Source organism: Stigmatopora argus, chromosome 13 (genome assembly GCF_051989625.1).
Source record: "Stigmatopora argus isolate UIUO_Sarg chromosome 13, RoL_Sarg_1.0, whole genome shotgun sequence".
Taxonomy (NCBI): domain Eukaryota; kingdom Metazoa; phylum Chordata; class Actinopteri; order Syngnathiformes; family Syngnathidae; genus Stigmatopora; species Stigmatopora argus.
The window spans coordinates 11,839,088-11,867,080 of NC_135399.1; the positions used below are offsets into that span (position 1 = coordinate 11,839,088).

Below are 27,993 nucleotides of genomic sequence, written 5' to 3' on the forward strand. Positions count from 1 at the left end.
TAACTGTAATCAACATTTCCTAAAATTATAGATATTTGTTTGTAGCAATTTTGAAAAGAATATAGTATCTGAAAATGCCTACAGAAAGTGCACAGTAATTAATTTATTGACGTCAAACAGGCCGTTTCACCAACGATAATAACGTTTGAATAGCATTGATATTACATGTTCATCCCCATTCTCGTGACAGTTTCCCGAAATATTGTTTGCTTTGAAGGATTTCAAACATAAAAGAGGCCTTTTATTATTTAATTCTCTTTGAACCCTATTTTTCACGCCCCCTCACTCCCACTCCTAATGGTACAGTCGCATTATGCTTCATTCCGGTCGGAGTCCTGAGCGGAGCGGCTGACGAAAGGCAACCAAGAGGATAAAAAGTTCTCCTCCTCACCACCAAACGAGATAAAACGATGACTCTCAACCGCTTGGCTATTTTAATAGGAGCTTTGGGTAAGTTGAATTTTCGTTTAATTACGATTTAATGCCACAAGAACGTCTTAGATACATCATCGCAACAGGTTGAAACCACTTCCAACTGTCCAACTAGTACTTCACAGCCAGACGATGCTTACAAGGCGTTAAACGTCATATAGCCTTTGATACACAAGTTATGATCAAGAACTTTTTTGTTTTGTTTTTTTGCCATTTTTCATCGAGTTGCCCATTTAATTAAAGTATATTTAGGTGATGATTACAATTGCTGCATGCGAGAAAACCGTTATATTTTGGGGGACGGGCACATCATGGCTACCAAGAATCAGTTTCTGCTTTTAAGTGCTTACTTTGTCAATACTAATGTGTTTATATTCATGTTCATCACTTAATAAAACGTACGATTTCAACCGATGACAACTTTAGATGTCGTATTCATTTAAATTTGGAGAATTGGCTGGGAGAGATGGCAGCAACCCGCTCCCTGTTAAAATGGATTGGACGTCTAGAGCTGTTAATGGTAGCCAATGATAAGTTAAATGAGTGACTAAATCAATCTGATCAATTGGATGTCTGGCACTGTGAATGAGTTAAAGCAAATGATCTCATAGTCAAAATGGATTGGACATTAAGCATCGTCAATGCCAGTCAATTCATTAATAATAATATTAGTAACCCCTATACCTAATACTACATTATATTTACGCTAAACCTAACAATATTATCTTGATTTAAAAAAAACAATCATGCATTAAAATGTATTAGATCCAAACCATTGCTGAGTAGCACATCAAAGACCAAATCTTAATGTTTTTGAAAATTTAAAACAATGTCTCCTTTTCTTATCAAACTTTGTGCTGAATAGTGAATCTTATCACGGTAACGTTTCTGTTGGACAAATGAGTCAATTTGAAGGAATGCTCAACTAAGCAAAAGCAGGAAATGTGTAAAGGAAAAGACTGACAGGAAAGACTGTGTGTGTGTGTTAAACTTGTCTAAAATAAGCTCTTCAGTTACGTACAGCAGTAACATGCATAAAGAATACAACAAACACGACTCAAAAATGGCACTGATTTTAAATCAGTTGGCCCTCAAGAATGGCCCATTTTGTGCCTGTGTTTAAAAAAACTTTGAACTATCACAGAAGTAATGGTTTTCCTCCATTGGACCTTTTGATTAACACCTGCTCTACTGAGTAACACGTAAGTCATTGAAATCAAACGGTCAGATTCCTCCGTGCTCGTGGGATCTAACGCTTTACTAATAATCCTTAGCACTCTATTGGTCCATTCACACTCAGCTGGACCTGAATAGTTCTTACCATTGGTTAGGAGAGCGTAAACCCCTACCCCTTTTCTGGTCCTCAAGTGGGACAGGAGAAGGGGGAGCGGTGTACTAACAATGGGAAACAAAGGGAAGACTTGTGGGAGGAATTTCAGAGATGTGGAGTTGTACAAAAAAAAATCATCAAATATATGCATCACTAGCACTTATGTGAACATTTCAACATGACTTTTCATTCAAGGTATGCCTTTGAGGGGGCGGTGGCTTCTTGTTTGCTGTTTCCCGTCTTTAGGAGTTGTTTACAGTGATTTCCTGCCCCACCTCGAGTTAACTTCACATAGTAGAGAACATCTACAAGTGTCTACTCCCCACGTGATGACTAACCCAAGCCTCTTCATACCCCCTCCTGATACACTCACTCCCCCTACACACACTGGAATTTAACCCCCCTGACCTTGTCGGCCTCCCCCAACGAGGCTGGACGGCTGACTTTTGTTTTGATGCTAGAGAAGTTATCAACCAGAATTGCCTTGGATGCTAGCTCAGGTGCAAAGTATTTAGATGAGTTGACTAAGCCACTGTTTTCCAACTTTAAATATAATAAAAAAATATCAGTCAAATGTATATAGTACTGTACTAATGTACTAATATTTAAACACAAAATCTGACATCGCTGTTTTGTGATGTCAGTTATACACACACACACACACAAACACTGTTAGACTTGAGCACAGGTTCATGTGATAATGCCAGTCAATAATTTTTTGCACTGATGAAAACCCCTGTGTAACAATTGAGAAAAATGTATATCAATATGCAAAGTACTGAAAAGCGAACTGGTGTCAAGGAAAAATATTTTAAAGAATCTGTAATCGTATGCATTTGTGAAAAGTGATTCAATCCAGGAATGTCGTCAATCACAGAAAAAAAAAATTAATCTTCACTTTTTTTCCCTCTACTAGTCTGTGCGTGCAATGGCGTGCACGTGACAGTGCCGGATAAGCGACAGCTCGCCATGCTCTTCCAGTCAGTGGTCCTACCATGCCACTACGACACGGTCTCCAGCCAGGCGCCGGTAGTGCAGTGGTGGTACAAGTCGTACTGCCACGACCGTACCCACGAGTCCTTCAAGCCGGCGGCCTCGCAGCTGGCTGCCAAGTCGCACCTGGACTGTCCTGACAAAAGCCGCACGGTTCGGATAGTGGCTTCTGCGCAAGGCTCCTCCATGACGCTGGCAGAGTACTACAAGAACAGAGATATTTCCATCATAAACAGTAATGTCATTTGTTATTATTATATACGTATTATATATTAACCTCTTTGTTTTCAGATAACTTAAGAATGCTTGGGAATCACTGCCCTAAATAAATCTCTTGTTTTTCCCTCACAATGGAGTCAAAGCACCCATGAACACATAGCATTTTTATCACTTGTATCCAAAGCACCCATGAACACATAGCATTTTTATCACTTGTATCCAATGTGGACCCCTAAAAAACACCACGTCTTATCTAGAGAAAGCACACGTTTTCTCCTAATGTGGCAATAGGCGATATTCAAGGGGGGCGATGTGTGACGTGCTTGACAGCCTTTGTGTTATTACTGCTACTATACTAGGGATAAAAATGTTAACAATTCATGCAACTTTAGATCTTCATCCTCATGTTTTACAATCTTTTTTTGTCGGTGCAGAAGCAGACCTGCGCATCGGCCAGGTGCAGTGGGGCGATGGCGGAGTCTATTTCTGCAAAGTCGTCGTCGCTGATGACCTGGCCGGCAAGGATGAGGGCCAGCTGGAATTACTGGTGCTAGGTAGAAAAAAATTCTTTATTTGCCAGACACACTACATTTTAGCATTCCCAACAGAAAAGAAATGAGCTTCCATGGAGACCCCCAATGACTCTTTGCATGTGCTTGATCCTCCATGAATGGGCTTTTTGTGTATCCCACCTTACCCTTAACAGAATTTAACAATCTGGTGCAAGACAGTCTGAAAGCTTATTAGGATAATGCAGACCCTTTTCCCCCCACTCACTTATTCAGCATGAAATTTCTAACGTCAAGCACCCCCTCAAAATCGCCAGGCTAAATTTAACAAAACCCTTTAGTATATAGGGCATTCATTAAAGTCATGTTCTGCCATTGACGACACTGTACGTCAAATCCATTTTGACTGAATTTAATTGTGCTGAGAATTAATCAGATTTCAACCATAGCGAATAAGTGTCTGAAATTTGAAATGATAATGTGAAGTGTCCTTTCTTCCTTTATCGTCAAATTTGCGACAATAACAAAATATTATTGTTTCCTTTGTATCAAAGTAATCAGATTTCAACCATAGCGAATAAGTGTCTTAAATTTGAAATGATAATGTGAAGTGTGTTAGTAGTTTTAGTGCTCCTGTAAAGTATGGTAGTATCTGTCATGATTCTTTTGGATACATTTGTTATGCATTCACCTCCTTCTTGCCAACTCTTTTCAACATCTTCAATTTCCACATTTCTTCTCCTGTCTTTAACAACCTGCATCATAAGTCTTCTTTAGTCTCTCTTTCTGCATTACAAAGACTTGTGGTATGTGCATGGCAGGCCAGAATTTAGTTGTTTTCCCCCCCTGATAGTGCACTATAGTTGGTGGCTAACATCTTTGCATCCTAGTTTTTCCTTTTAACTCTGTATAGCACAGAAGTAACAAAGCCGTGCTTAGATGTAGAAGCTTTGCGCAATTACTCCACATGCTAAACTGTTTTTGTTCTTTGATACAAAAAGCCTAAAAATATTATTCCTCGAATTTGGTGACATTGATCATAGAGAACAAGGTAAAAATGCGCCATGAGAAAAAAGCCAGTTTGCTTTACTTAAATGGTTTCCTTAGTGTTGTCTGAAATTGTTTAGGTATTTGTATAAAATGGTGATAGATTAATCGTGTCTTGGGAGGACTTTCTGGAGCTAAACGTTGGAAAGATCTGTAATTGTTTTAAAAAAAAATAGCATGCTAGAAAGAATGCAGCTGAAAGTGAAGGTTGTTCTTTTAAAAATCTGTGGTTTTGGTCAATGCACTACACGTGACCCTTCATTGAGAAATAGCTACCAATTTTGGGTGTTATTACCTGACTCCCTTTCTTGCTTCCTGCTTACTCTGCGGAACTTCCCGTCTTCGTCTTCTACCTCTCTTCAAGGCAGGACATCCGAACAAGCCGATATCCTACCTGAGTTTGATGTGGAGATTATGCCAGGTACATTTTCAACTCTTTTCAGCACTCTGCTCTGCCTCTTTCCTCATGGCTACCTCTTTTGTGCCTCCTTCTACTCTCATTTTTTGATCCATTTCACCAATTTTGGACAATAACGTAAAAGCCAAAGTATGTTTGATACGGAGGAGTCTGCTGCAACCCCTCTTCATGTAGTACAGGACCATACAATGAAATGTAATGTGGTAAAGCATGACATGACCGTGTGCGGTCGATTGGTCGCCGTCTTTTGGTCACCGGTCTTTTGGTCGCAGTCTTTTGGTCGTCTGGACCGCGACAACGGGCGACCAAAAGACCGGCGACAAAACAAGGTAAAACAACACGGTCTACGCATCAATAAAAGCCAACAATGGCCATGAGCAGTTTGACTGTATACCGACATGACATGATTCGGGACACCCAAAACCAGAAGGACTTGATATGAAATCATAATATGCACTATGATAACATTATATTCAAACTGTATTGGTACAGCAGAAGGTAGGACAATTCTATATATTTGTGTGTGTGTATATTACAGAGTGGGCGTTTGTAGGCTGCGTGGGTCTTGGCAGCTTCTTGTTTCTGCTGCTGATGTGCATCTGCTGGTGTCAGTGTTGCCCGCACTCCTGCTGCTGCTACGTGCGGTGCTGCTGCTGCCCCGAAACCTGCTGCTGCCCACGACACCGTACGTACTATACTAACTAACGTCTTTTGGCTGACTTTTGAGCTTAACGTAAACTCTTGTTCTCCATTCAGTATACGAAGCAGGGAAGAAAGGGAAGAGTGTGCCGCCTTCTCCGATGCCCTTTTATCCCTACTACATTCCCGGTGTTCCCACCGCGTTGCCTCTTGTCCCCACGCCCCAGCCGAAGCTCGCGTCTGTTGCCTCTGTACCTTCGATCGCCTCCATCCCCTTGACGGAAAATAACCTGGCTGGAGGTGAGCGTCATCAAAATATACAAATCAAGTAAACCATTCATTATCATCTCTCATGCAGTCCTATATACTCACATTGGCGTGTTGTGCAGTACTGGTGTTCATGTATTTACGATTACTCTTTACTGAAGAAAAGTGTTATTTATAATGAAGATTTAGTTTCTTTGATTATTATAACCTTGCAAATCCAATCTCACCTTTGGTTTTGGTAAATATTTAGGACTACTCTGCGCCTGTATTTAGGAGAGAATGTCTCTTTATATAATTCTACTATAATGTAGCTATTTATACCATATACAAACGGTTATTAAAGTTACAAGACTGGGAATGCTGCCATAACTTTTTGTTCTGGTCTACTAATTGCTATATATTTGCATGAATTTGATACTCGTTGCATGCAGCAAGCATATCAATAGGTTAAACTGTAATGTACGAGTAATGTCCTAGACAATATTTGACATGTTTTCTAAAAATTTCTAATTCAGTGGTAAGAATAGGAATGAATGTCCTGGTGTACGTACCTAGTGTTGTAACCTATGAGCGAGTCCTTGCATGTACACATATGTGTGTGTGCCCGTATCTGCAGTATGCGTACGTGGTTACCATCTGAAACCCAGTCAAGACTGCAGGGGCTCTATGAAAGTTCTGTTCTCGGCTCGGGTTCCCACTGCCAAGCTGGTTGCGCACCAACGTAAGGCAGCGCAGACTAGTCTTTTTTTTGTGCGATCTGTAGCGTTGTGCCACGTCGCGTGTGTCTTGATTCCCCACTTGTGTCCTGTATCATTTGTGTCAATAGTTTAGTTGGCTTTCTAGTCATCCTTTTCTTTGCATAACATAATCACATTTTCTACAGCATTATTGAGTGTAAATATGTTTTCCCTCCATGTTTCCAAACAGCCACTAGCATATCAGAACTCAGCTCTCTTCATGAGGGAGGGAATGTGGATTTCAGACACACCTACCACACCGTCCAGATGAAGGCCATGCCGCCCATCGTAGATGTCGACGTTGACGATGGGTCGCCGCTGAGGGTGGCCCCCCTCGCACGGAATAGCAGAGTCAGGAGGGAACGAGACAACTGCTCGGACGATGAATTGGAGAGGAGGTGCATAGATTCATTTGGTGAATTATGTTAAAAAAATTATCAATTGCATCACATGGTTTGTTTCGTCCATCCTCCAGGTGGAACGCTCGCTCCGAGCACCCCCAGAGAAAGTCATTGAGCCGGCGGGCCTGCACCGGTTCGCTTGACGAACTGGAGGAATTCGCCCGATCGTACGATTCCCGTAACCGCCGACTCGAACGGGATTACAGCCCGCCGAGAAGTCGCTACAGAAACCAAGACGATGAGCGTCACGGCGACGACACCTTGCCGTTACCCCAGAGGAGAAGGGGCACGTGGGATGGGGAACTGGGTTCCCGGCGGCCCCATCGCACGGAATACGACGGCGCCTTCCTCAGCTACGCCATGGAGAACAAAGCGTGGGGCGAGCGAGGTGCCACGAGGCCGGACGATAACAGTGACAGTCCCTCCAAAGGCAGCTCCAGAGGTAAGGGTGGCAACAGCTACTACAGCCACTCACCCAGCCACCGTCCAGAAGAGGATGACCCTTTGCCACCATACTCAGAGTGCGCTGCAGAGCGTTACCGTAGGTCCGACTGGTACCGCACGTCGGAATCTGTCAGGACAGCGCGATTTGAAGCCTCAGAGCCTGCCGCTGGGTATTACTCATACTCCCATCCTCAGCATGGGATGTCCCTCCCACCTCAGGAGAAAGACAGGAGACGCAACTTGGTGAGTTATTTATAGCTGGATAAAAAAAAATGACATCCCAACGAGAGTCTTATCGTTGATTGAAAATGTTGGGTTGCGGGTTTACAGTGTCAAGTGGTACCACAGTTTACTCCAATTTCTGGAATCTAATCTCTGCCCATATTAATTTTGAATGTAGGGTGGAGTGTTCAGTATAAAAAATGTTTTTTCATATCGTCCGATTTGGATTCTGTTCACGATTCATTTTTTTTTGTAATGTTAACTAATATTTTTCTTGTCAACAAAACCATTTCATGTTAACTGCTACTAACACAATCTTAAGATTTGACTACTCATCTGACATCTCTGGCATGAATGCATGGTCTTTAACTCTTGGCTCTATCACTATTTCTTCAACAGAGCACAGCACTGAGCAGGGATAATCTCATAGTCTGACGATAGCTTCACATCCGTGCCTTTGGATGCAGCGCCATCCTCCCATCATACAGTACAAGTACAGTATGCGCCTGAATGACTTGATAGACTGGAAGGACTTTCTCTGCCGATGGATTATTATTATAATAGTGTAACTCAGGTTCATTTTGTATTTGTGGATTTTTTTTGTATGTGTGTATCTCTTCCCATTTGTTAAAAAAACCTGAATCGTTCTTGTTCTGCAGGATTTATTTGCACTCTTCAATTAAAGAAAATACTGTTTGAGTTTGATTTATTTTGTGTGTCTATGATCACAAATTTGAAATACTGTTGTTTCTTTACACCTGTTACGCTGTTAAGATTATAGAGAAGAGTAGATTTTAGGGATAGTTTTTAATAAATTTAAGGATGTAATATGGTTAATATTCCCTCACGTGCTCATTGAATATTAATTGTTAAATAATAATAAAAAGAGACAGAGTGGATGAAAAAAATGGTGCCATTTTATAAGATAAATGTAAAAATTTCTTTCCAACACAGGTACTAAATCACCTGATCCCGTGCTGCACTTATCTGATTGGGGCGGAGACCTGTGACGTCATTGCATAGGGGGTGGGGGCAATGACCGTCCACCCCTCCTCCAGTGCACCTGTGGGAGTATTCAAGTGTTTTGTTATCTCCACTTCCGAATAACATGTTTTCCTGAGAAAAAATCTCGCTTTACTATGTGGGAAAGCATCTACCCGTGGCTTCTAACCCACGTACCCAAAACTTGGCAGGATTTTTGGAACGTCGATAGGATAGAGGGCAACAAAGAAGAATAAAGGGAACAAGCGAGGTGATGGGAAATTTGACACCTGCGACGTTGCTGCTGTTGCTGCTTTCCCTTCCAACAGGTGAGGCTTAAATGCCTTTAGGGCTATTTTATCCCTTGTACTTTGTCGGGCTATTATGCTTTTTCTTTTTGCCCTCCGTCTAAGCTCGGTGAAGTCACGAAGGCAAACAGTTGAGGCGGAAAGGTTAATCATTAAACAGTGCAACAAAGTAGGGCAAGGCCGACTCCGTTTCGTTTTAGTATTTCTGCTTCATTTAGTTACACGTATAGGTGTTGTAAAGTACACTTACTGGCATCGTGCTGCAAAATACTTTTAATTTAAATTAATTTTTTACTTAAATATAAGCAAATTCCCAACTTTCCAAGTCAAAATGGATTGGACGTCTAATGCCGTCAATGGCACTGACAGCCATTTCCTCCAGGTTTAAATAAATTTGACTAACATCAATGACAAGCAATGAGTTCATTACTTTATTCCTATTATTTGTATTATTCTGCATTTTTTTAGTATTTTAACTATAATTGTATTTATTGATGAAAAGTAATAATAATTAATAATGAAATGCAGTTTTTACAACATTCGCATACATGCACATCACATTTTGGGTCATTTAGGCCACACTTGTTTTCAGTAGGTAGGGATATATTTCTAAGCAACAAACATAACAGAAACCATCTCTCACACTAAAAGTCAATGAAGCACAGATTAGGAAAATTGTCTCGTAAAATCCTTCCATGCATTAAAATAACAAATGTATATACACCAGAAAATGTATGTCTGCAACAACTACTAACTGCATTTTTAACCCCCAATTATCATATGATCCTTAGTAATCTCTTTGTCAGTGATGAGTGAAAGATGATATATCTGCTGATGGGAAAGTGTAATATGTGTAAACTTGTTTAGTCACATTTGAGGCCATCCAGTTTTACAAGCATGACTGCAATGTAAACATGTTCACCAAAGTTGTAGTTTTTTTGTCCCCGCTCCCTCCCTAATCTTTCTTCTTGCGCCCATCAGAGCTGCTGTGCGTCCAAGTGATTGTCCGAGAGACGGAAAGAAGCACCATGTTGTTTGGCTCTGTGACCCTCCACTGCGACTTCACCACTTCGGCAAACCCTCAGGATGTGCTTATTACCTGGAGATTCAAGTCCTTCTGTAAAGACCCTGTTCTGGAATATTACTCCACAAGTGAGTTATTCATTTAGAACCGGTTGTGTTCCCTCTAATAAACTAATTAAGACGTTGGCATGAGACGCAAAAGGAACAGGTTTATTACTATTACCTGAAAATAATTACTTCATCTCTTGTCAATTATTCTTTTGTTCTTTTTACCTGTGCACGAAGGCTACCAGGCCGCGCTGCAGTTGGGTCAGGATCCAGCCAACGACTGCCCGGACCGCCAGCGCACCGTCCGCACGGTGGTCCAAAAGAGAGGCCTCAACGAGCCCATGTTGGGTGTCGATTACCGCAATCGTAAAATTACCATTGAAAACAGTAAGTTTGATGATGAAACCAAATGAGAATTGCATAGACGCTTGAACTAATACACGCACGCGCGCATGACAGAGGCTGACCTGGTCATCACGGAGGTAATGTGGTGGGACAACGGCGTCTACTTCTGCAACATCGATGCCGCTGGTGACACGTCGGGCGATTCGGATCGAGAAATCAAACTTATTGTGTATCGTAAGAAAGCTCAGTTTGACCCAGAAATGCTTTTGACCATGGTTGTTTGATGGATTTTCAAGTGGGCTCATTTGTTCCAGACTGGCTGACCGTGCTGTTCATCATTCTGGGCGTTTTGCTGCTGATCTTACTTTTGAGCATATGTTGCTGTCAGTGCTGCCCTCAGAAGTGCTGCTGCTACGTGCGCTGCCCTTGCTGTCCCCAGACATGTTGCTGCCCGGAGAAAGGTAGGCAGTAAGATCCAATATGGCTGCCTCTAACATCTCGTCTCTTTTTTGTAGCCGTGATGCAACACAGGATGATGCGCGATGCCAAAAGAGCCATGACACCTTGGTTGCACGGCCAGCCCATTTATGCTCCCATCAGCGCCAATAGCTCCATTCAGGGTGTCCCCATGCTGTATTCGGGTGAGTCCAAAGCCATGAGTCAAACCTGTGGCTTTGTGGATTCATTTGAATGAAATCATTCATTTCAGGCTCATTCTCAGCCCCTGGCAAACAAAACTTTGCCATGGCGCCCATGCAGATGATCCCTCAGCAGACCACCCCCCAACACCATCTCAATGGCATAGCAACGGGAAACCACCCAAACAATAGACACGTTTTGGATTACCTGGAGAACCAAGTAAGGGGACTGGACGTGCATATACACCCTATTCAGAATGGGCCCCCGGTAGTGGTGCAACCCCAACCGCCTCCCGCCGTCGCGCCCTACACCCCCGGACCCCCCAGCATGTTGTCGGCTCTCGACGAAATGGGCGTGAGGGGCACGGAGAGACGAGTGATCACGTTACCTCCCATTGTACAACACGCGCCCAGTTTCTCCTCCCGTAGGGATCCCCGAAACGCGGAACCGGAAAGGGGGGCTCTCCGTTTCCCAAGCCACTCCAGCAGTAGTACAAACCCCTCCGGAAGGGGCACGCAACAACGGCGATACAGAGAACGGTCTCCTCCGAGAAGGGAGATCCTGCGCGAATACAGCGATGACTCCGACCGGGAGGGACGGCAAGGAAGAGGGTACCGGAGGGAGCCGAGCCCGAACATGTCCGGGCCTCGGACCCGAAGCCGCGACGATCTGATGGAGGAGATGCGGGGCAGGAGCGCGCGTAGGGAGAGGAGTTACTCGCCCCCTCGATATAAAGGGTCCTGGAGCTCGGGCGAAGAAGACGGCGACAGGCGAAAGGCAAGAGGAAGGGAGTGGTCTGAGAAGCCCCCCAGCTACTCCTCGGTGGAAAGCCAACAACACGGGACCGGCAACGACCGTAGGAACCACATGCGGCTTTCCGTAAGGAAACACTAACAAGCATTTTTTCTTCTCTTTAATCTTTCTGTTCTTTTAACCTACTTTGGGGCAAAATAGGTGGGGGTGTAAATTTTACGGTAAAATGTTGGCAACTGCGTTTACCAGAATTTTACTGTCAAAAAACATAATATACAATTCCAAATTGTAACGTGATTCAGTAGATGCAGATTTGACGGTAGATTTTTTCAAAACTGAAAATCATAGTATGTTACAATCTATTTATATATATAATTTTTTTTAAATTATTTTTTAATGTATTCCAACCCATACACTCATTCTGGCAGTCAAGCTTGCTGTTACTGAAAAGACAGATTGATCTAAAATTCAACTTTTTTTAAAATGGTCATTTGTTATCAATTTTGACTTTTGTTAGGTTACATCTTTCCCAGGTTTTTAATGGTACATTTTTGTAGACCCTCGCTGCCAATATTTTACCATGGATTAACAACTTGATTTGCATGTTTACTTTTGACACTCTTTCACTTCTCTCTTTAGGATAGAAGCTCACGTAGTAACACCAGCATGGTCATCTGAAGCATTTCTTTCATCTCAAAAGCTGAAAAAGAGGGATTCATCTTTCTCTGCTTATCAATTAAGGATGGATTTATTTTGAGTTATCACCATTGTTGCACCAAAGTTAATCATCCATATGCATGTTTTTCCATTATCAAAATACTGTATTGAAAGTTGTCTTTTTCAGCAACATAGACAACTGTAACGATATTTTATTTAATTTTTTTATATGTTCCATTGTGAATTTTTTGTTTAAAAACATTCAGAAACTGTTTTTAATCTAGATTGTATATTATAAGTCACTGGCCTTGATTTTGTCAAGCTTGTGCACAAAATCATGTTTTACCATAGTGTATATTTCAGTTTTTGTTCATTTTAATTTCATGATTAAATCATATAAATAAAATCAATAAAATCAGATTTTATTAACATTCCATTCATTTATACATAAGGAACGTTTGAAAAATACAATGGTTAAATAAAAAAATAGTAGTCCACTGTAGTGACCACTGTCTCTGAAAAGGGTTAAAACTTAGATTTTAGTTTTGTAAAAAAAATATAAGCAAAGAACTAACACTGTATTGTAACATGCATTTTAAAGCCTCAAACATTGTGTTTACCGCAATATGTTGCGACAAAAGTGCACGTGACGTATTTCATTCCGCGACATGTGTCGATGCCTCAAAACGCCGCTCTCTCAGCGCATGCGCAGGCCTGACGTATCGCAGGCACTCTCTTGTGTTTTAAACAGCGCAATTTAAAGCAATTTAGCAACAAGCCTCCAAGTTTTTGCCGTTAAAAACAAATTTCCGTCATGTTGGTCAGCGCCATGTTTTCCTACATTCAAGGCTTCTTAAGCGCCGACCAGGACATTCGAGAGGTAAGAAATCGAAGCACGTCGTGGCTAGTGCTACCAGCTAGCATCATAATGAAAGAGCTGGTCAATAATAAGTTAACGGGCAAAAGATATGGTGTTTTTTTTTAAACTGCGTTTGACCCTCGTAGGAAATCCGCAAAGTGGTTCAGTCGCTTGAACAGACCGCCAGGGAAATCCTCACGGTTGTCCAAAGTGTACACCAACCGTCTGGCTTCAAAGACAGTGAGTGTCTCTATCATTATTAACGCGCAAATCCAGAATTATTGATGTATCTTTTTTAATTTGGCTTTTTTTCCACAGTCCCCGAGAAGTGTGCTAAGGCCAGAGAATTGTTTGGTACAGTCCGGACGCACATTGCCGACCTGAAGACCAAGTTTCCTGTGGACCAATATTACAGGTGGATCTATTTTTGCCTAAAAACACTTATTTTTAATTGGAATGTTTGTATTCCATTTTAAAAGTAATATTTTTTTACTATTAAATGCAAAGCATTGACAATTAAACACACTTGACAGCGATAGACATGAACTGGTTCACTGCCAGTCCCCACACATCCACGTGGATTGGACATCCACAAACAAAGCTGTTAGAGGAATAACGTTTTCAGTGTGAAACTGTGTTTTCAGATTCCACTTTTTTTCATTAGCATATTGTTTTTTCTTTTTAAATCAGTTATCAATCAATGCTAACAGGCTCATTTTCTGTCAGGTTTCACGAGCACTGGCGCTTCGTCCTGCAGCGTTTGGTCTTCTTGGCGGCATTTGTGGTCTACCTGGAGAGCGAGGCCCTTGTGACCCGTGAGGAGGTGGCACGCATTCTGGACAGTAGGTACACCCGCGTGGGCACCTATGTGACTGTTTTGGTGTCATGACACAAACCCTCATCGCATGTGTCTGTGTTTCAGTTGAAGTGGTGCGTGACCAAGGCTTCCATCTGGATGTGGAGGACTACCTTGCAGGTTTGCTGATCATGGCCAGTGAACTGGTGAGTCGACCTAAATCTCGGTTTAAATACTGAACATTTATTTGGTTGTAATATTCATTTAAAAGAAACTACTTTCATCATAGTTAATATGAACTGATTTGGGAAAATTTAATCCAATCAGAACTTATTTATAGAATACAATTGCATATTTCCTTTTTTTCTTAAATTAAAAAAAATGGGTGGGATTAACATGTATTCAATTTTCAATTACATGTACCGCATGAGAAAGTAAAATGAAAACAAAATGCCAAGTAGCATCTCAAAAATTATATGGCAGTCTAAATAGTACAATTGTAACAGACATTAAAATTTAGAAGTGCAGTTGAGCATAAAATAGTTAAATACCATTTTTTATTTTTTTTAATTAACATTATGTCAATAATTGCTAAGTTTTCTCAGAAGTTTTTAGATGACTTGAAATAGTCACAACCCCTGCAAAAGGGTAAAGTTCTTCCGTGTCATTTTTTTTTATTACCAAAATTGTTCACTAGCTCTATAAAGGGTTATTATGTGTCAACTTTTGAAAAGGTGTCCTCTGTCTCTGAAATTGTTTTAAAAAAAAAATCACTGTTAACAATAGAAAAGCAAAAAGAGATTTTTCCAAGTACTAAAATCTAAATATTATGAGAAAGGAACAGAAAATTATCTCAGTAAAGTGACATAAAACCCTCCAAAGTTTACCGAAAATTGAAAAGAAAAAAACCCTCAACCCAAAGATAAACAACAACATCGTGTGTGTGCCTTTTGTCCGTGACTGGGGGCTCGCCCTTTTTTTCCCTGCCCACCACTCAGTCACGCTTGGCAGTCAACAGCGTGACTGCAGGCGACTACAAGCGCCCGCTTCGCATCTCCAACTTCATCAACGAATTAGATTCGGGCTTCCGTCTGCTCAACCTCAAAAACGATCCCCTTCGCAAACGATACGACGGGCTCAAGTACGACGTCAAGAAGATCGAGGAGGTGGTCTACGACCTCTCCATTCGCGGACTCGCCAAAGAGGCCAAGAGCGACCAGTAGTCACGGGAAGTACTCAACACCGCTTCGGATCAGGGGGGGGGGTCTTCAGAAATTTAGCCCCTTTCATGCTGGAAACGGTTTAGCTGCGCCTGCGGGTAGCGTGAAGCGCCTCCGCATGCCATGTTGGGATGGTTTGGAACCCTCTGAAAGTTTTTTTTCCTGGCCGTTTGAGCAAGTTTTTAGTAAGATACTACCAAGCACTATTTGGGACACACTTGAAATGGATTGGAAATCTATCAGCATTGATGGCATAATATTGCGCCTCCTTTTTTTCCCCCCTTGAGTGTGACCCTAATACGCTAAGGTGGATCTGGTGATGTTTTTTCATTGTATTTTTTTGTTTGACTCATTTGTTGGCGTTTTGTATCATGCAGTGTGCAACATGTAAATATATTTGTATACCCGACCCACGATGGCCCAGCAGTCTTGATTTAAAAAGATGTGCAAAAGCGTTTGAAATATTTTATTATGCTCGACGATATTTTACGGAGATAAAAATAATACAGCCCAAAAAAAACTAAAAACAAAGCACAGTCATGTTGGTGTACACAGTGATCCGCTACACGAACAGAATGGAAATATTCTGCTTTGACGTCCGTTCTAGTCGCTGGATAAAGTGCTTTCAACGAAATAAAGCTCTCGCCGCTCACGACGTGAAGGAAGGGTAGGAGAGGGGGCTGATGGGAAGACACTTTAAAGTCTGTCCGAAGGCTGAAACGAGAGCCAAGGCACGCGGGCGGGCTCGGACCATAACGGGTTTCATATCCACTTTCACACTATCCTGGCTTTTTTGCAATCTGCCAAAAAAAATAAGATCAAATTGTCAGTCTCGGAGGTGGTTTACTCAATTAAGTTGGGGAGAAAATAAGCAGATCATGGACCTGAGCTAAAAGTCATTTCAAATGGCAATTATCTGACTTTAGGAAACAATAGAAATTGAGAAAAAGATGGGTAATCACATTTTATCCATTTTTTTCCAGAGCGAAAAGTACAGTAACACCTCGCCATTTTGCACATAGACTATCGCGGATTCCGGACACAGCGGTTTGGATCCGACAAATGAAAAACTAGTGTTGCGATTGTCAAGGAATGAGCAGTGCAGTGCTACCGTTACGCTTCTGATACACAGATGGGAAAGGGTCTTTTCCGTCTAAGGAAAAACACAATTCTGAACAATGCGGGGACCAAAAGCGTTGGCTCGTTTGATCGATTATTGCTGGAAAGGGGCAGAGTTCGTGTCTGGCAGGGAATGTTTTCGCCACAATGCACTAGGTGGCGCCATACACGCAAAAGAGGACTAGGGCGACGCAATAATACCCATCAAGCACAAAACCTTTGTCACATTTTTTTCTTCGGCAGATAGAAAATAAAATCAACAGTCTTCAAAATCGTGGCTGACGCACGATTTTTTTTGGTCATCCCAGGTTTTTTGATTATTTTTAAGAGCTGCACGTTTTGATTTAGCGACTCTTTAAGCAGTTTTGCAGCCACACTGAAAAGAAAGAAATTGGAATAGCAGATTGAAGTTGGTTGGAAAATAATTGTCGTCCCCCCCCCCAAAGTTTTAAGTTTGAAATGCGTCATCCTCCCAGAAATATGAGAATAAAGTCTGATTTCTTGGCTTGGTATGTACGTATTTATATACAGTATATTTTTGATATACTATATTAGGCCTACATTGCAAACAAATGAGTTAAATACTATAAAAATACCAGTGTGCATTGCTAATTTTATCAAATTTTATCTGTTATTCATTCACATTCTATTAATTTATAAATGCATTTCTGGTGATCGAACAATTATGCCAATATAATAGTTAAAAAAGCAAGAGTTTTCTAATAATAGTCACTTTAAGGTCTTTAGTGTCAACTTTTGAATAGGTAATAAAAGGGTTTGTATTAAATATTTTTAATTATTATTAAAATGGGGGTAGTTGCCACTGTCACGGAAAGGGGAAAAGTCTGATTCTTTCTTCTTTTGTCCCTCAAATTCAGCCTATTTTGTTTTCCCAACCCCGATAGTATTTTAGTCTTTTCATTGTGGCCGCAAAACGCAGTACACCCGTAGCCTTGTCAACAAAACAACAAAATTTGCTCTTCCCTTTGATTTTAGTCCAAGTATTCATGGCGAGGCTTTTTTTTCTTCTTTTTTTTGAGAGGGGGAGTCACTTCTAAGTTTTCGACTCTCGTTTGGATGGGAAAGGCCTCGGGATGGCGTCTCTCAGGAGCGACTCTGAGCCGTGTTGATCATGATGTTGGGCAAAGCGTTGCGTCTCTTGCGCCAGGCGCCCAAGTCGCGGGCGTACCTCTTCATCTGGTTGAACCAGTTGTGCGTCCGGGATTTGTCGGCCGCCCGGAAGACGAAGGCCTCGCGGCGGATGTCCAAGACCTCGAAGGTGTCCTGGCACTCGGGGTCCATGGACACCACGCAGTTGGCCAGGCGGATGGGCTCCCGCATAACGGCGAACTTTCCGCCGCTCTTGTCCTTGATGAGGACCAGGACGCCGTCCCGGACGCTTTCTCCCGCTTGGCACGGCTCCGTCCTGACCACCAGGAGACTCTGAACGTTTTGGAACTTGAGAGCCTTGCTGCCCTTCTTGACCCACTGGCCGTCTGCCGGCTGCGAGAGCTGCAGGGGCCCCTCCATCACAAAGTGGGCGTCTTCCCGGGTCCAGCCCAGCGTCTTGATGGAGGCCTCACGCATTTCGCCGTCCGCCGGCTCGCGGCTCTTGCGGCTGTCGCGGCGGAAGGAGCGCAGGGACCAGGAGGCCACGCCGTTGCCGTCCTGCTGCTTGGTCTTGGTGTTGATGTGCTCCAGGTGGGCCTCCACGCGGCTCTTGGCCTCGCGCAGGCGCCCGAATTCCGGGTGTTTCTCGGGGGTGACTTTGAGCAGGCGGCTGAGGAGCAACGGGTACTTGGTGACGCGCTGCAGGGGCGCCATGAGGAAGGAGCGCAGGTTCATGCGCCGTAGCGCCGTGTTGTCGTTCTGCGACACGTCCAGGAAGATCCTGGAACGGCAGCGTGACAAATCAACACGCTTGTTACGTTACGCTTGGAGCTAGCTAGCTACCTGAGCAGTTCTTTCTCCTTCTCTAACACGTTGAGCATGTTGACCGAGGCTGACTGCTGCAGGCAATACGTCTGGAAGGCCGGCAGCATGCTGGCAAACTCCAGAAAGATCTGGCCCACCGAAACCGTCAGCAGGTCCTCGTCGCCCTGGACCCCAATCAAAGTCGGTCGGTGAACCCAAATTCTGCTAAAAACGCCCCTTGACGCATGCCCGAGCAAAGGCCAGGTCTCACCTGGTCCAAGGCGTGTTCGATGGCGTCCTGCAGGTGTTCCGTGAACCTCTCGTTGACGTCGCCCAGCTCCTGGACGTTGGCGAACACCACGGCCAGCTGCTCGGCGCTCAGCAGTCCGGCGCCTCGCATGGGCTCGTAGAACTCCTCCTTGATGATCCTCAGGTCCTCGCCGTAGCTGCATTCCGTGTTGAGGAACTCCAGCACGGCCTCTTTGCGTTCCGCCCGCGACTTGGCGCAACGTTCGCACGCGCTGCGCCCGTCCCTTGACGCCTTGTCCCGCCCGCCGCAGTCGGCGCACAAAGTGGCTTGCTTCCAGGCTCGAGAAAGGCCCGGTCCGATGCCGCTGTCGGCCCGCTCCACCTCGGCGCCGCGTCGCCGTCGGCGGGGCTCCCCGCCGTTGTCGTCCTCCTCGCTCAGGCCCACCACGCCGCTGTCGGCGCTCAGGCTGCTGATGGTGCTCCAGCGGTGGCGCCGGCCGCGGCCCGGCCGGGGTCCCGAACTCGAGAGCTCATCCGAGCCTGCCGGACGCTGGTCGCGAGATGGTTCCGAGTGGCCGCGAAGCGCCGCCGGAGCTGGAGAAAGACCAATCAATGGGTCACGCGGTGAATTCAAATGTGTCACTCAAGACAACGTTTTTGAGACAGAAAATGCTGATTGCATTTTCTCGTTCAGTGCCATTTATGTTTTTTGTTGTTGTTGTTGTCCGGAGAATGCAGTATTTTGGATTTGAAATCAGACCAGGTTGCACACAACTAGTGCTGGGCAATATGGCGAAATTTTGTCAATCATGAAATTCCTCCTATCGTCACTTTTGTCAATAAAAAAATGGACTCCATTGTACACTGCCAATGAGGGAGGATCTGGCCATTCCGCCCAATGTCAGCTGGGATAATCGTCCAAACGATTACTGCCAACCCTTCCAGTCATAATGGATTGGACATTTATCACTAGCACCCAATGAGTTCATTACACTTACTTCAGAATAACTACATTTTTTTATCACATGAAAGTTATTTGGGGGTAACGGGCTGTTAGAACAGGAACGCCGCATTCGAAAATTGGACATCTATCGGCGTCAATGCCACCAAAACATGATCGTTCGCAGAAGAAATCAGGTTTTGTTGACCCTCACCACTGTCCCTCTCCCTGCGATGATGTCGTCCATGTGGCGCAGCGTCCATCTTTGCCTTCATCTCCTCGTTAGCCGGCATGAAGTCGCCGCAGCGCGCTCGCAGGCGACAATCGCCGGCCGCCCGAGATCGCTCGTACGTGGCGTCTGAGCTGGAACGCCGGCAGACGCCCGGCAGCTTAGAGAAGAGAAAGGAAACCTGTCAATCATCCTGTTGTATCCCCCGCAGTTCGAAAAATGTTATTTCACGTTACACTATCAAAATATGTGTTAGATAATGAAGCGATTAGGCTTCATAGTTTATAGTATCAGCAAAAATCTTTAAATATCTTTTCCGTGATTAGATTGCACAATCTCAGGCGGAGAATTCCTAAACATGCTGCATGTTTTTTTATTTTTTTACATGAGCTCTCAGGGTTCATCAGGCATGGGCAGGGATAACAAATCACCTTTTATGCTCGTCTTCGAGAAGGGCGGCGGACAGGAAGGGTGAGGGGCCGCTTAAAGGGACAGACAGAAAAAGCCCGCCGCTACGTTGACTACTAGACAAATTTGACGTGGAAAAATGGATTCACGATAAAGGATTTTGGTTCAATAGAATTTGTAGAATTCGCTGTTGCATATTTCAATTGGGTAGTAAATTTATGTTATACTAGAGATCGTTCAATCGAATATTTTCGATGTTAGGAAATGTATTGAAATACAGTCAATTAATTACATAACATTTGTTAAATGAGTAGAATATGTAATTTTTGAAAAAAAAAGGAATTGGATGAAATATTTGATTTGGAAAAAAAAAACATGAAATCAACACTGTTTATGAATGGAATGAAAGTAAACTATTGTATTTTGGCTCATAATGAGAGGAGAAAGAATTATTTTTTTGTGAAATGCAATTTTCAGCATTTTTGGATCATTTAACTGAATCCAGTACTACATTTTGACACATATTGATTTACTTTGTAGTTCAATAAAAAGGTCAGCGGTGGCTAAGAGATTGTAATCTATCATCAATTGACTGACCCACACAAACGTCCCTTCCATTTTGGCTGTCCAAAACAAATTGGACGTCTATCGCTGTCCATAGCACCCAAAGACTTAAAAAAACAGCAGCTAACAGCTAGCACCAATCTATTTCACAGTGAAAATAAGCAGCCCGAAAGATGAACGAATATAAGCCTTTAGTGCTCGCTAACTTTTATTGCGTCCCCTGAAGCGACATTTGGACGGCCCTCGTATTCTGGACCACTCTTACATAATGGCGCTTAAATATCCCGTCCCCTTTCATCGTCTTTTCTTTTTCTCGCGTCTTTGGAAAGCAAAACATTTGCCCGCTTGACCTCTGGAATGCCACGGACGGATGAAAGTGCCATTTGGCCGGGCGGCCAGGGTGGGGATAATCCCTCTCGTCCCCTCTTTCTATGCATCCTCAGACATTTCCTTCGCCCCTCCACGCACACGCGCATATCTTTGCACGGGCGCCCGCGTCTGTCGCAGTGTCCTCGCCATCCTTGAACGCAGACGGATTGCGAGCCGAGGTACCCCGATTCCCTGCCGTGCGGCATCAATTCATGAACGGGCCCCCTCAAAAAAAGCAAGCGGAGAAATAATGGTCCTTACGCATTCTCCCGCTTCCTCGTCTCCGCCGCCGTCGTCTTCTTCTGCCGCCGCCGCCGCGGGCGTCTGGTGGCCAGCCTCGGCTCCTGCCGCGGTTGCCATGGAGACGCCGGCAGAGGCTCGACGGGGGGCGGCGTCTCCCTCCCGCTCAGCTGACAGCCGGACGGGGGTCTCGGAGGAGATGTCTGCACTGCAGCTGGTGTGGAGGGGGGGGTGAGGGATGGAATTATTGATTCGGTGATTTGCCAATACGTAGGTAATGATCAAATATTGATGTTGAGATAACCACCGTTTTTTTTCCCCTCGGCCTTTACTTTGTTGAATTGGTCCACTTTTAACCCTTCATAGGGCAGCCATTTAATCCTTTTACGCATTGTTTTTTTCCCTCCTATTTCTCCCACCGGAAAATATTTACAATAATTATTCCTGCCTGCCAGTATTTTGCGATAAGCAAGAAAAGAATATGAATAATTTTCTATAAATTGAATTATTCATTGCTTTGGGGAATTATAATATCCTTTACATAGTCGTACGTAGATGTCATATCGGCAAATATCATATTGCCGTGAAACCGATGACATACTCGGGCTGTATACTTATTTTTTGTTTGAACAGTATTGCTACACAAAGATCCAATGACTAGATTTTGACATCCCTCGCCGTCAATCGCACCCCAACTTGATCATGACTACCAGCTCTTACCTCTTCTTAATGAGGTCCAAAGCTGATCCAATCAGTCCCTCCTTCATTTGGGAGAATTTTGCGCCATAGCTGGACAAGTCGGTTCCCTCCAATAGCAGTGCCGGGCAGCAACTGGAGGGCCGCCCTCCCCGGTCCCTGCGGAGCAGGCACGGAACCGATCCCACCGGTTCCAAGCTGGACCTCCTGCGCCGCCCAATCTCGCCGCCCTGGCTTGAAGATTGCGGCGGGGTCCGCGGAGTGGGTCCCGTGCGGATCGGAGATCTCGTTCCGTCCCCGGTGGCCGGACTCGCTTCCCGTTGGGGACCCGAGACCCCGACCGTGGACTCTGGGTCCTGCTCTTTCATCCTCATTTTCTTGAACTCCTCAAACGTGGGGATGTACAGACGTACGAGGGGAAGATTTTGGTGTCCATTGCCGCCGCCCAAAACGGCGGTTTGGGACGTCGGCAGCACTTTTGGGCTACGTGGCGCCACGCGCACGGCCAGATCGGGGCTGCTGTTCTGCCGCCGCAACTGAAGTCTCCTCAGAACTTCTTGTTTGATCTCCTCGGGGCAAGTGAGGCGCGCCCCAGCCGGTCGGCACCCCGAGTACGGATCCGCGGGGGCGGATTCCGTGGTCCTCAGGGGTATGGTCTTGACGGGCTCCGCTGCCGACCTTGCGCTCTGGAGGCGGAGCTTTTCCCTCAGACCTTTTCTGCCATCCCATTCGTCTGCTCCACTAGGGAACAGCAACTGTGGAAAAACGGGGACGTCCTTCCTGCGAGGACCGTGACGGGGGTGATAGGCCGAGCTCTCAGAGTTGGAGCCCGAGTCCGGAGGCCCATCGTACCAGTGACTCGTTGCCGTGTAGCGCACGAGAAACTCGCTTGACGAGCACAGGCTGGATTCTAGTACCGGGTTCCAGTTCAAGCTCTCCATACTCCGGTAAAGCCGGCCTCCCGCCACGACTTCCGCCATCGGCCCCGTCTCTACGGGGCCCGCTTGACCGGGAGAGGGTTTCACGGTAGACAGCAAGGTGCTGCTGTTGCACCGGGATGCAAGCGGGTACCACTGCGCCCCGGGGTAGAGGCCCGGGGCTCGGTGCCTGGGGAAAGCAGAAAGGGGGGCCAGGTACGGGGGCATGTGGGATACACAGGGTTCCATCTCCGAGGGGCGGTGACCAGGTGCGTGGACGGAGGGCCGGCGGTCACATGGCAACGGAGGCCTCACGTCGGGCATTGCATACAGACGTCAAGCCTGCAAAGGGAACAAGAGCGCCCTCAAAAGTTAGAAAAATGAACGCCGCCTTTCCAGGTTAAGCAACCAACTGCATTAGGTTTAAAATGACTGTTAAAATGACACCCTGCGTCATGTTTCTTCTTTGGCTGGCGTTAACCTACCCCATTTTGTATTTTTTTTTCCCGTGGCCAGCAGGCATCGGGTGCCGTCCCTCCTTCTGTGGCTTGGTGCCTCGCATCCCACAATGCACTACTTCTGGAAGCCTTAGAGAGAAGGCAAACGACTTAGTAAAGCGACATTGGTATCTCCATACCGACAATACTAAAACGCCACCTGTGCCTTTTCTTGCAATGGTTTGACATTTGGCAAAGTACAGTAATGAGAAATACCTGACATTTTCTGATCATTCTTTAGTAGTGAGTCTGAAACATTTTATTCATATCGCATTTTTATAGAAGTCACAGGGAACGTCATACACAATAGCAAATTATTATGATTAAAACAATAACATTGCTCAACATAAAGAACTGTAAAGTTTTAGCTGCTTTTAAAAGTGCAAATAATTTCAGTTTTACCCATTTTTTTTGTTGTTGAAATATTTATTTAAAAATATATGGTAAATGTAAATAAAAGGAAAGGTTACATGTTTCTCCTTTTTGTTTCAGGGACAAAAGTTGACACTTGAGACATTTAACCCTTTATAGGACAAGTGAATATTAAAAAATCTTAGTGATTACTATTATAGGAATAATTTTCAAATCATGATTGTGTTTTTATCATATATAATCTTTTAGAACATAAATACATTTATACACGAATAAGAATTTAATAAAAATTGTATTCATGACATTAAAATCAATACAAATAGAAATAGATAGTTCCTAGTATTTAACTGCATTCTATTGGCGCTCACAGACGTCCAATTCATTTCAACTGGGAGGAGTGGTAGTGAAAGCTCATCTTAAGCTTATTTGAATTTTCAGGCAAGTGAAAGGCAAACAATGAAAGCATAAAAAAACAATAAAAATTCCTGGCATAACCCTGCAGTACACACATGAATATAAAGTAGAGCAGCCCCTCCTTAACTCCCCCCTCCCCTCCCCTTCCATGGGATGCTGGGATGTAGAACAGCTTGTCTGTCAAGTGACAGTCACTTTTAGTTGCAACTCCAATGCAGCTGCTGCCTCGTCCCCGCGGTCCCAAATGATTGACACCGTTGACCAACTAGAACTGCAAACACTACAGAACGGACCAAAATCTCCCCACGCATTGATCTTAGTGATTCATCTATGCATTCTTATGAACCATATCAAGTCATATCTCAAATGAAAGGGTCCAGCATGTGCTTTCTTGCACTAAAATCGGGTTACCGGCTAATCGTTCATGCATTTATGTCATTTACAATACTTTCTTGAGGTTTGACAACAGCACTACTTTACACTGAAAGTCATTTCCAATCCATTTTGCTTCTTAATATCACCAAGTGAAATGAGCCTGATGACTACATCAGTGCGTCGTCATTGAGTGGCATTTTCATTCATTGTGATTTCCTGAAAAGCGTCTGACTAAATTCTCGATGTTTTTATTATACCTTGTCATCACTGCAGAGGCCGTTTTGGTGACAAACAATCCCCGCCCAATCCAAATGAATCGGTCCGCCGTCATCAATGGCAACGTCCCCCGTTCATAAAGCTCTTCATACTTCCCAGCATGCACGGCGACGTTAATTATTCAATCGGCTTTTGTCAGCCACACGTGGAATACCTTTCATACACACACACACACACACACACACACACACACACACACACACACACACACAGGTTTCATCTTTTCTTCTTTTTAAGCGCCTTCAAAGGGTTTTCCTTTCTATCGTCACAACAAAAGACATTTTGGTTTGGGTTTTTTTTGTACTCACGTTGTGTGTTCCCAGCTCGCCTCCTCCAACGTGTGAATGGATCAATGTGTGCGCATGTATGTGAGAGAGAGGGATCCCTCGTCACCTTTTGTTACAGCGCCCCGACTGAGCATGCTCCGGCGTGAACGACCTCGCCGGTTGCTACAGAAACCGGCAAGCGCGACTTTGTCTTGGGCCACATCGTAGTTATGGTTTCCTTCGGAGGGGGTTATCATTTTTATTTCGGACCGACTTGGGCCAACACATCTAATCGACGATCAGATGAATTGACAATTTTTCTGAAAGGGTATTCATCTTTTGGGTGGGGGTCTCAAACTTGCAGCCTGGGGGCCAATTGAGGCCAAATATTTTGTAGCCTAAGCAAACGTTTTATATTTGATACATTAATTTTGAGGTTTGTGATAAAAAAGCTGATGTATCATCTAGGGATGTCATCGATTTGAAATTGGATAGGAATTTATTGGAAATCGGGCCCAATTGCATCTTTTTCAGAGGATTGGAATTGAGTGAATAGATATTTTTTTTAATGTTGGTGCCTGATTAATTGGAGTTTTGTTTCTGATGAGAAACTTGATTATTGGAGTTTATGGACGACAACAGACCATAGCAAGTCATATCTCAAATTTAACGATGAATAATTGAGCCCCACATGAATAATCGAATCGCTAGCGAAGAATTGTCTCATGTTGACCCAGGTGGTGTCGAGTGAATCGGATCGCGAAGGAGGAGCACGCAGATGCAACAGAGGTCTGTTCCTATTGGCTCCTGCCAAACATGTGACGTAAAGTCTCGTTTTTCATTACGTAAAAGTACTGCACTTTTTTAGGTACACTTTGTTTTTAGAAATATTTGTAATTAATCATATTTTTTTGGTGGGGTTCTTTGATTTTTTTTAAGGCTCCAGCACCCCCCGCGACCCTTGTATGGATAAGTATTCCTAAATGAAAAGTGGGGAAATCCTTTTTTCGGCCTGACCGATCCCAAAAGTATCCCAATTTTCCAGTTTTTAGCGTGTCCAAGATTTTATCGATGAGATCAGGTGGTGGGGTGGAGCATGAAGGGGGTCTCGCCCTGACCAGGTGGCAAAGCGGACCAGCTGACTTGCCAACAGATATTTGCCATGTGTGTACATGTGCGTGTAAATGGGTCACATGCACGTATTCACGTAAGAATGCCCATTTCCCTCATCCATTATTTAATTTTCCGTCTGTAGAAGATAGGGAACTCCATAGGAACAGCTTACCCTTACAAATCTCCATACTGACACGTTTCCCTGGTGGATACTTTCAGATAAAAGCTCCTTGAGCTACAAAAATGTCTAACGTCAAGGCTACACTGCATTTAATCACAAGCTCATCCAAATATTTCTGCTCACCGAAACATGCTTTTAATGTTGGCACGAAAAGCGACGAGGTCATTCCGCTACCTCCGGATTTTTCAGCCGCCGACAGCGACCTCGGTGTGAAATCTAGTTAACAAAAAACACTGAAAAGAACGCGTGGAGGTCAGCTCGTCTTAAAAACGACACACTTGCCACCTCTAGGTATACATTTTCCTTGATTGTTGCTTAGTTAATGCATGATAAATCATTTGAAAGTTGTAGTACCTCATTCATAAATATTTCATGGTTGAAGTTTAATTCGAGCTGCAAATCTACTCACTCCATTGATCTGAGTATTGAGCATTGATGCATGTAGTGTGCAAACAGCTGATGTCAGCCACTGAGCTAATGCATGCTAATTACAGCAAGTGTGGAATAAACAGCATTGGCGGGGTGTCAGTATCCGGGGAGAGGAGGGCGGGGGGGTGTCTCACATTAGCATGTGTATGACAACAACATGCCACCTCGCCTCATTAGGTGGCGTTTTATTGACCCCGATGGGGAAGCCGCCATCCAGCCGTTTTTCATTCATTCAATTTCAACACTTCTCATCACACATCTCAAGTTCGCAGGGTGCTAGAGCCTATCTCAGCTGACTCCGGGTGAAAGGCGGATTAAACCCTAAACTGGTCACCAGTCAATCGTAGGGCACATGGAATGACAGACAACCATTCACACTTACAATCTCAACGCCACAGAGTGGAAATTGAACCCACGCTTTCCTGCACAGAAGTCAGGGGAAAGAACCATGACACCATCAATTACAAGGAAATTATTACTAACTACAATTTTAACATAGGTTAAAATGCTAAATTCACTCAGTTGTGATTTTTTTCTCTCCCTTCAACTCAATGCACATTGTACTGCTCCTTGTGCTCGCATTGGCCAGTTGATATGGATTGGACGTCTATAGCCGTCAATGACCCTGAAACATCAACATTCACAGCACACCAACATCTTGCAAAGGCAATATTTGTCCACAAATACATAAACGTGAACAACTGTCATGGAAACTTGCCATGATCTGACAGAAATGTAATATTTTGCCACGAAAACTATACATTTGCTGAGTAAAAATAATACTTCACGCATGATTTGTGGACAGAAAGGCCACGATGGCCCACCAGTGGTGTTATTGTGCTCTGAATAGTTGTATTTTTGCATGATAAAGCTGAAAATGTCAAATGAACGTGTACTTGCTGTGGATTAGTCGGGCTCCGTCACTTCCATCGTGGGAGGCGGATGGCAGGTTCCCCCTCTCGGTTGCCTTTCCTTTGCATCCGGCGCGTGAAGCAAGGCAGCCGCTGCTTCCACCGAGATTGTATTATAAATTTGATGGTAAATATAACCCCCCAAATATCCAAATGCGCCTCGATTTTTAAGTGCAGGATTCCTTACCGGCGACCTCTTTCTTTGCGGCTTTCTCCTTGGGAACTGT

General features: G+C 44.1%; 4 protein-coding genes across 7 annotated transcripts; 3 read left to right on the top strand and 1 right to left on the bottom strand.

Moving 5' to 3' along the window:
- Positions 1-52: 52 nt before the first annotated feature.
- LOC144086521 (immunoglobulin-like domain-containing receptor 2) lies at positions 53-8,357 on the top strand. Of its 2 annotated transcripts, XM_077616389.1 has the most exons (9): positions 53-450; positions 2,679-2,990; positions 3,409-3,528; positions 4,895-4,951; positions 5,487-5,633; positions 5,705-5,887; positions 6,782-6,989; positions 7,067-7,679; positions 8,058-8,357. In XM_077616389.1, the coding sequence occupies exons 1-9, from the start codon at positions 411-413 to the stop codon at positions 8,091-8,093; spliced, it is 1,716 nt and encodes a 571-aa protein (XP_077472515.1). In that variant the 5' UTR covers positions 53-410; the 3' UTR covers positions 8,094-8,357. The 2 variants fall into 2 exon arrangements, with proteins under 2 accessions (XP_077472515.1, XP_077472517.1); XM_077616391.1 differs by lacking the exon at positions 4,895-4,951.
- Positions 8,358-8,681: 324 nt separating this feature from the next.
- On the top strand, positions 8,682-12,832 carry ildr1b (immunoglobulin-like domain containing receptor 1b). Its single transcript, XM_077616392.1, has 8 exons — positions 8,682-8,968; positions 9,929-10,099; positions 10,256-10,405; positions 10,478-10,597; positions 10,678-10,824; positions 10,879-11,004; positions 11,073-11,881; positions 12,395-12,832. Exons 1-8 carry the CDS (start codon positions 8,914-8,916, stop codon positions 12,431-12,433), a joined length of 1,617 nt encoding a protein of 538 aa, XP_077472518.1. The 5' UTR covers positions 8,682-8,913; the 3' UTR covers positions 12,434-12,832.
- A 248-nt stretch (positions 12,833-13,080) lies between these two features.
- tsn (translin) lies at positions 13,081-15,696 on the top strand. The gene is made up of 6 exons (XM_077617399.1): positions 13,081-13,292; positions 13,418-13,511; positions 13,590-13,686; positions 13,998-14,113; positions 14,194-14,273; positions 15,066-15,696. The coding sequence occupies exons 1-6, from the start codon at positions 13,227-13,229 to the stop codon at positions 15,288-15,290; spliced, it is 678 nt and encodes a 225-aa protein (XP_077473525.1). The 5' UTR covers positions 13,081-13,226; the 3' UTR covers positions 15,291-15,696.
- A 42-nt stretch (positions 15,697-15,738) lies between these two features.
- On the bottom strand, positions 15,739-27,983 carry arhgef49 (Rho guanine nucleotide exchange factor 49). Of its 3 annotated transcripts, XM_077617397.1 has the most exons (9): positions 27,954-27,983; positions 27,756-27,859; positions 23,418-23,519; positions 22,040-23,274; positions 21,341-21,533; positions 19,724-19,898; positions 18,592-19,163; positions 18,360-18,505; positions 15,739-18,297 (listed from the first exon to the last, which is right to left on the bottom strand). In XM_077617397.1, exons 4-9 carry the CDS (start codon positions 23,254-23,256, stop codon positions 17,511-17,513), a joined length of 3,090 nt encoding a protein of 1,029 aa, XP_077473523.1. In that variant the 5' UTR covers positions 23,257-23,274; positions 23,418-23,519; positions 27,756-27,859; positions 27,954-27,983; the 3' UTR covers positions 15,739-17,510. The 3 variants fall into 3 exon arrangements, with proteins under 3 accessions (XP_077473523.1, XP_077473522.1, XP_077473524.1); XM_077617396.1 differs by having other exon boundaries at positions 27,752-27,975; XM_077617398.1 differs by lacking the exons at positions 27,756-27,859; positions 27,954-27,983 and adding an exon at positions 25,175-25,902.
- Between the last annotated feature and the right edge of the window lie 10 nt (positions 27,984-27,993).

Excerpts from the sequence above, each read along its gene's own strand:
- tsn (XM_077617399.1), top strand. The coding sequence starts at position 13,227 with ATGTTGGTCAGCGCCATGTTTTCCTACATTCAAGGCTTCTTAAGCGCC. Across the intron at positions 13,293-13,417 it reads CCGACCAGGACATTCGAGAG|GAAATCCGCAAAGTGGTTCA; the intron begins GTAAGAAATCGA and ends TGACCCTCGTAG. Across the intron at positions 13,512-13,589 it reads ACCGTCTGGCTTCAAAGACA|TCCCCGAGAAGTGTGCTAAG; the intron begins GTGAGTGTCTCT and ends TTTTTTCCACAG.
- ildr1b (XM_077616392.1), top strand. The coding sequence starts at position 8,914 with ATGGGAAATTTGACACCTGCGACGTTGCTGCTGTTGCTGCTTTCCCTT. Across the intron at positions 10,598-10,677 it reads AATCAAACTTATTGTGTATC|ACTGGCTGACCGTGCTGTTC; the intron begins GTAAGAAAGCTC and ends CATTTGTTCCAG. Across the intron at positions 10,825-10,878 it reads ATGTTGCTGCCCGGAGAAAG|CCGTGATGCAACACAGGATG; the intron begins GTAGGCAGTAAG and ends TCTTTTTTGTAG.
- arhgef49 (XM_077617397.1), bottom strand. The coding sequence starts at position 23,256 with ATGCCCGACGTGAGGCCTCCGTTGCCATGTGACCGCCGGCCCTCCGTC. Across the intron at positions 21,534-22,039 it reads TTGGACCTCATTAAGAAGAG|CTGCAGTGCAGACATCTCCT; the intron begins GTAAGAGCTGGT and ends CCTCCACACCAG. Across the intron at positions 18,506-18,591 it reads TCGAACACGCCTTGGACCAG|GGCGACGAGGACCTGCTGAC; the intron begins GTGAGACCTGGC and ends ATTGGGGTCCAG.
- LOC144086521 (XM_077616389.1), top strand. The coding sequence starts at position 411 with ATGACTCTCAACCGCTTGGCTATTTTAATAGGAGCTTTGG. Across the intron at positions 451-2,678 it reads TATTTTAATAGGAGCTTTGG|TCTGTGCGTGCAATGGCGTG; the intron begins GTAAGTTGAATT and ends TCCCTCTACTAG. Across the intron at positions 5,888-6,781 it reads GGAAAATAACCTGGCTGGAG|CCACTAGCATATCAGAACTC; the intron begins GTGAGCGTCATC and ends GTTTCCAAACAG.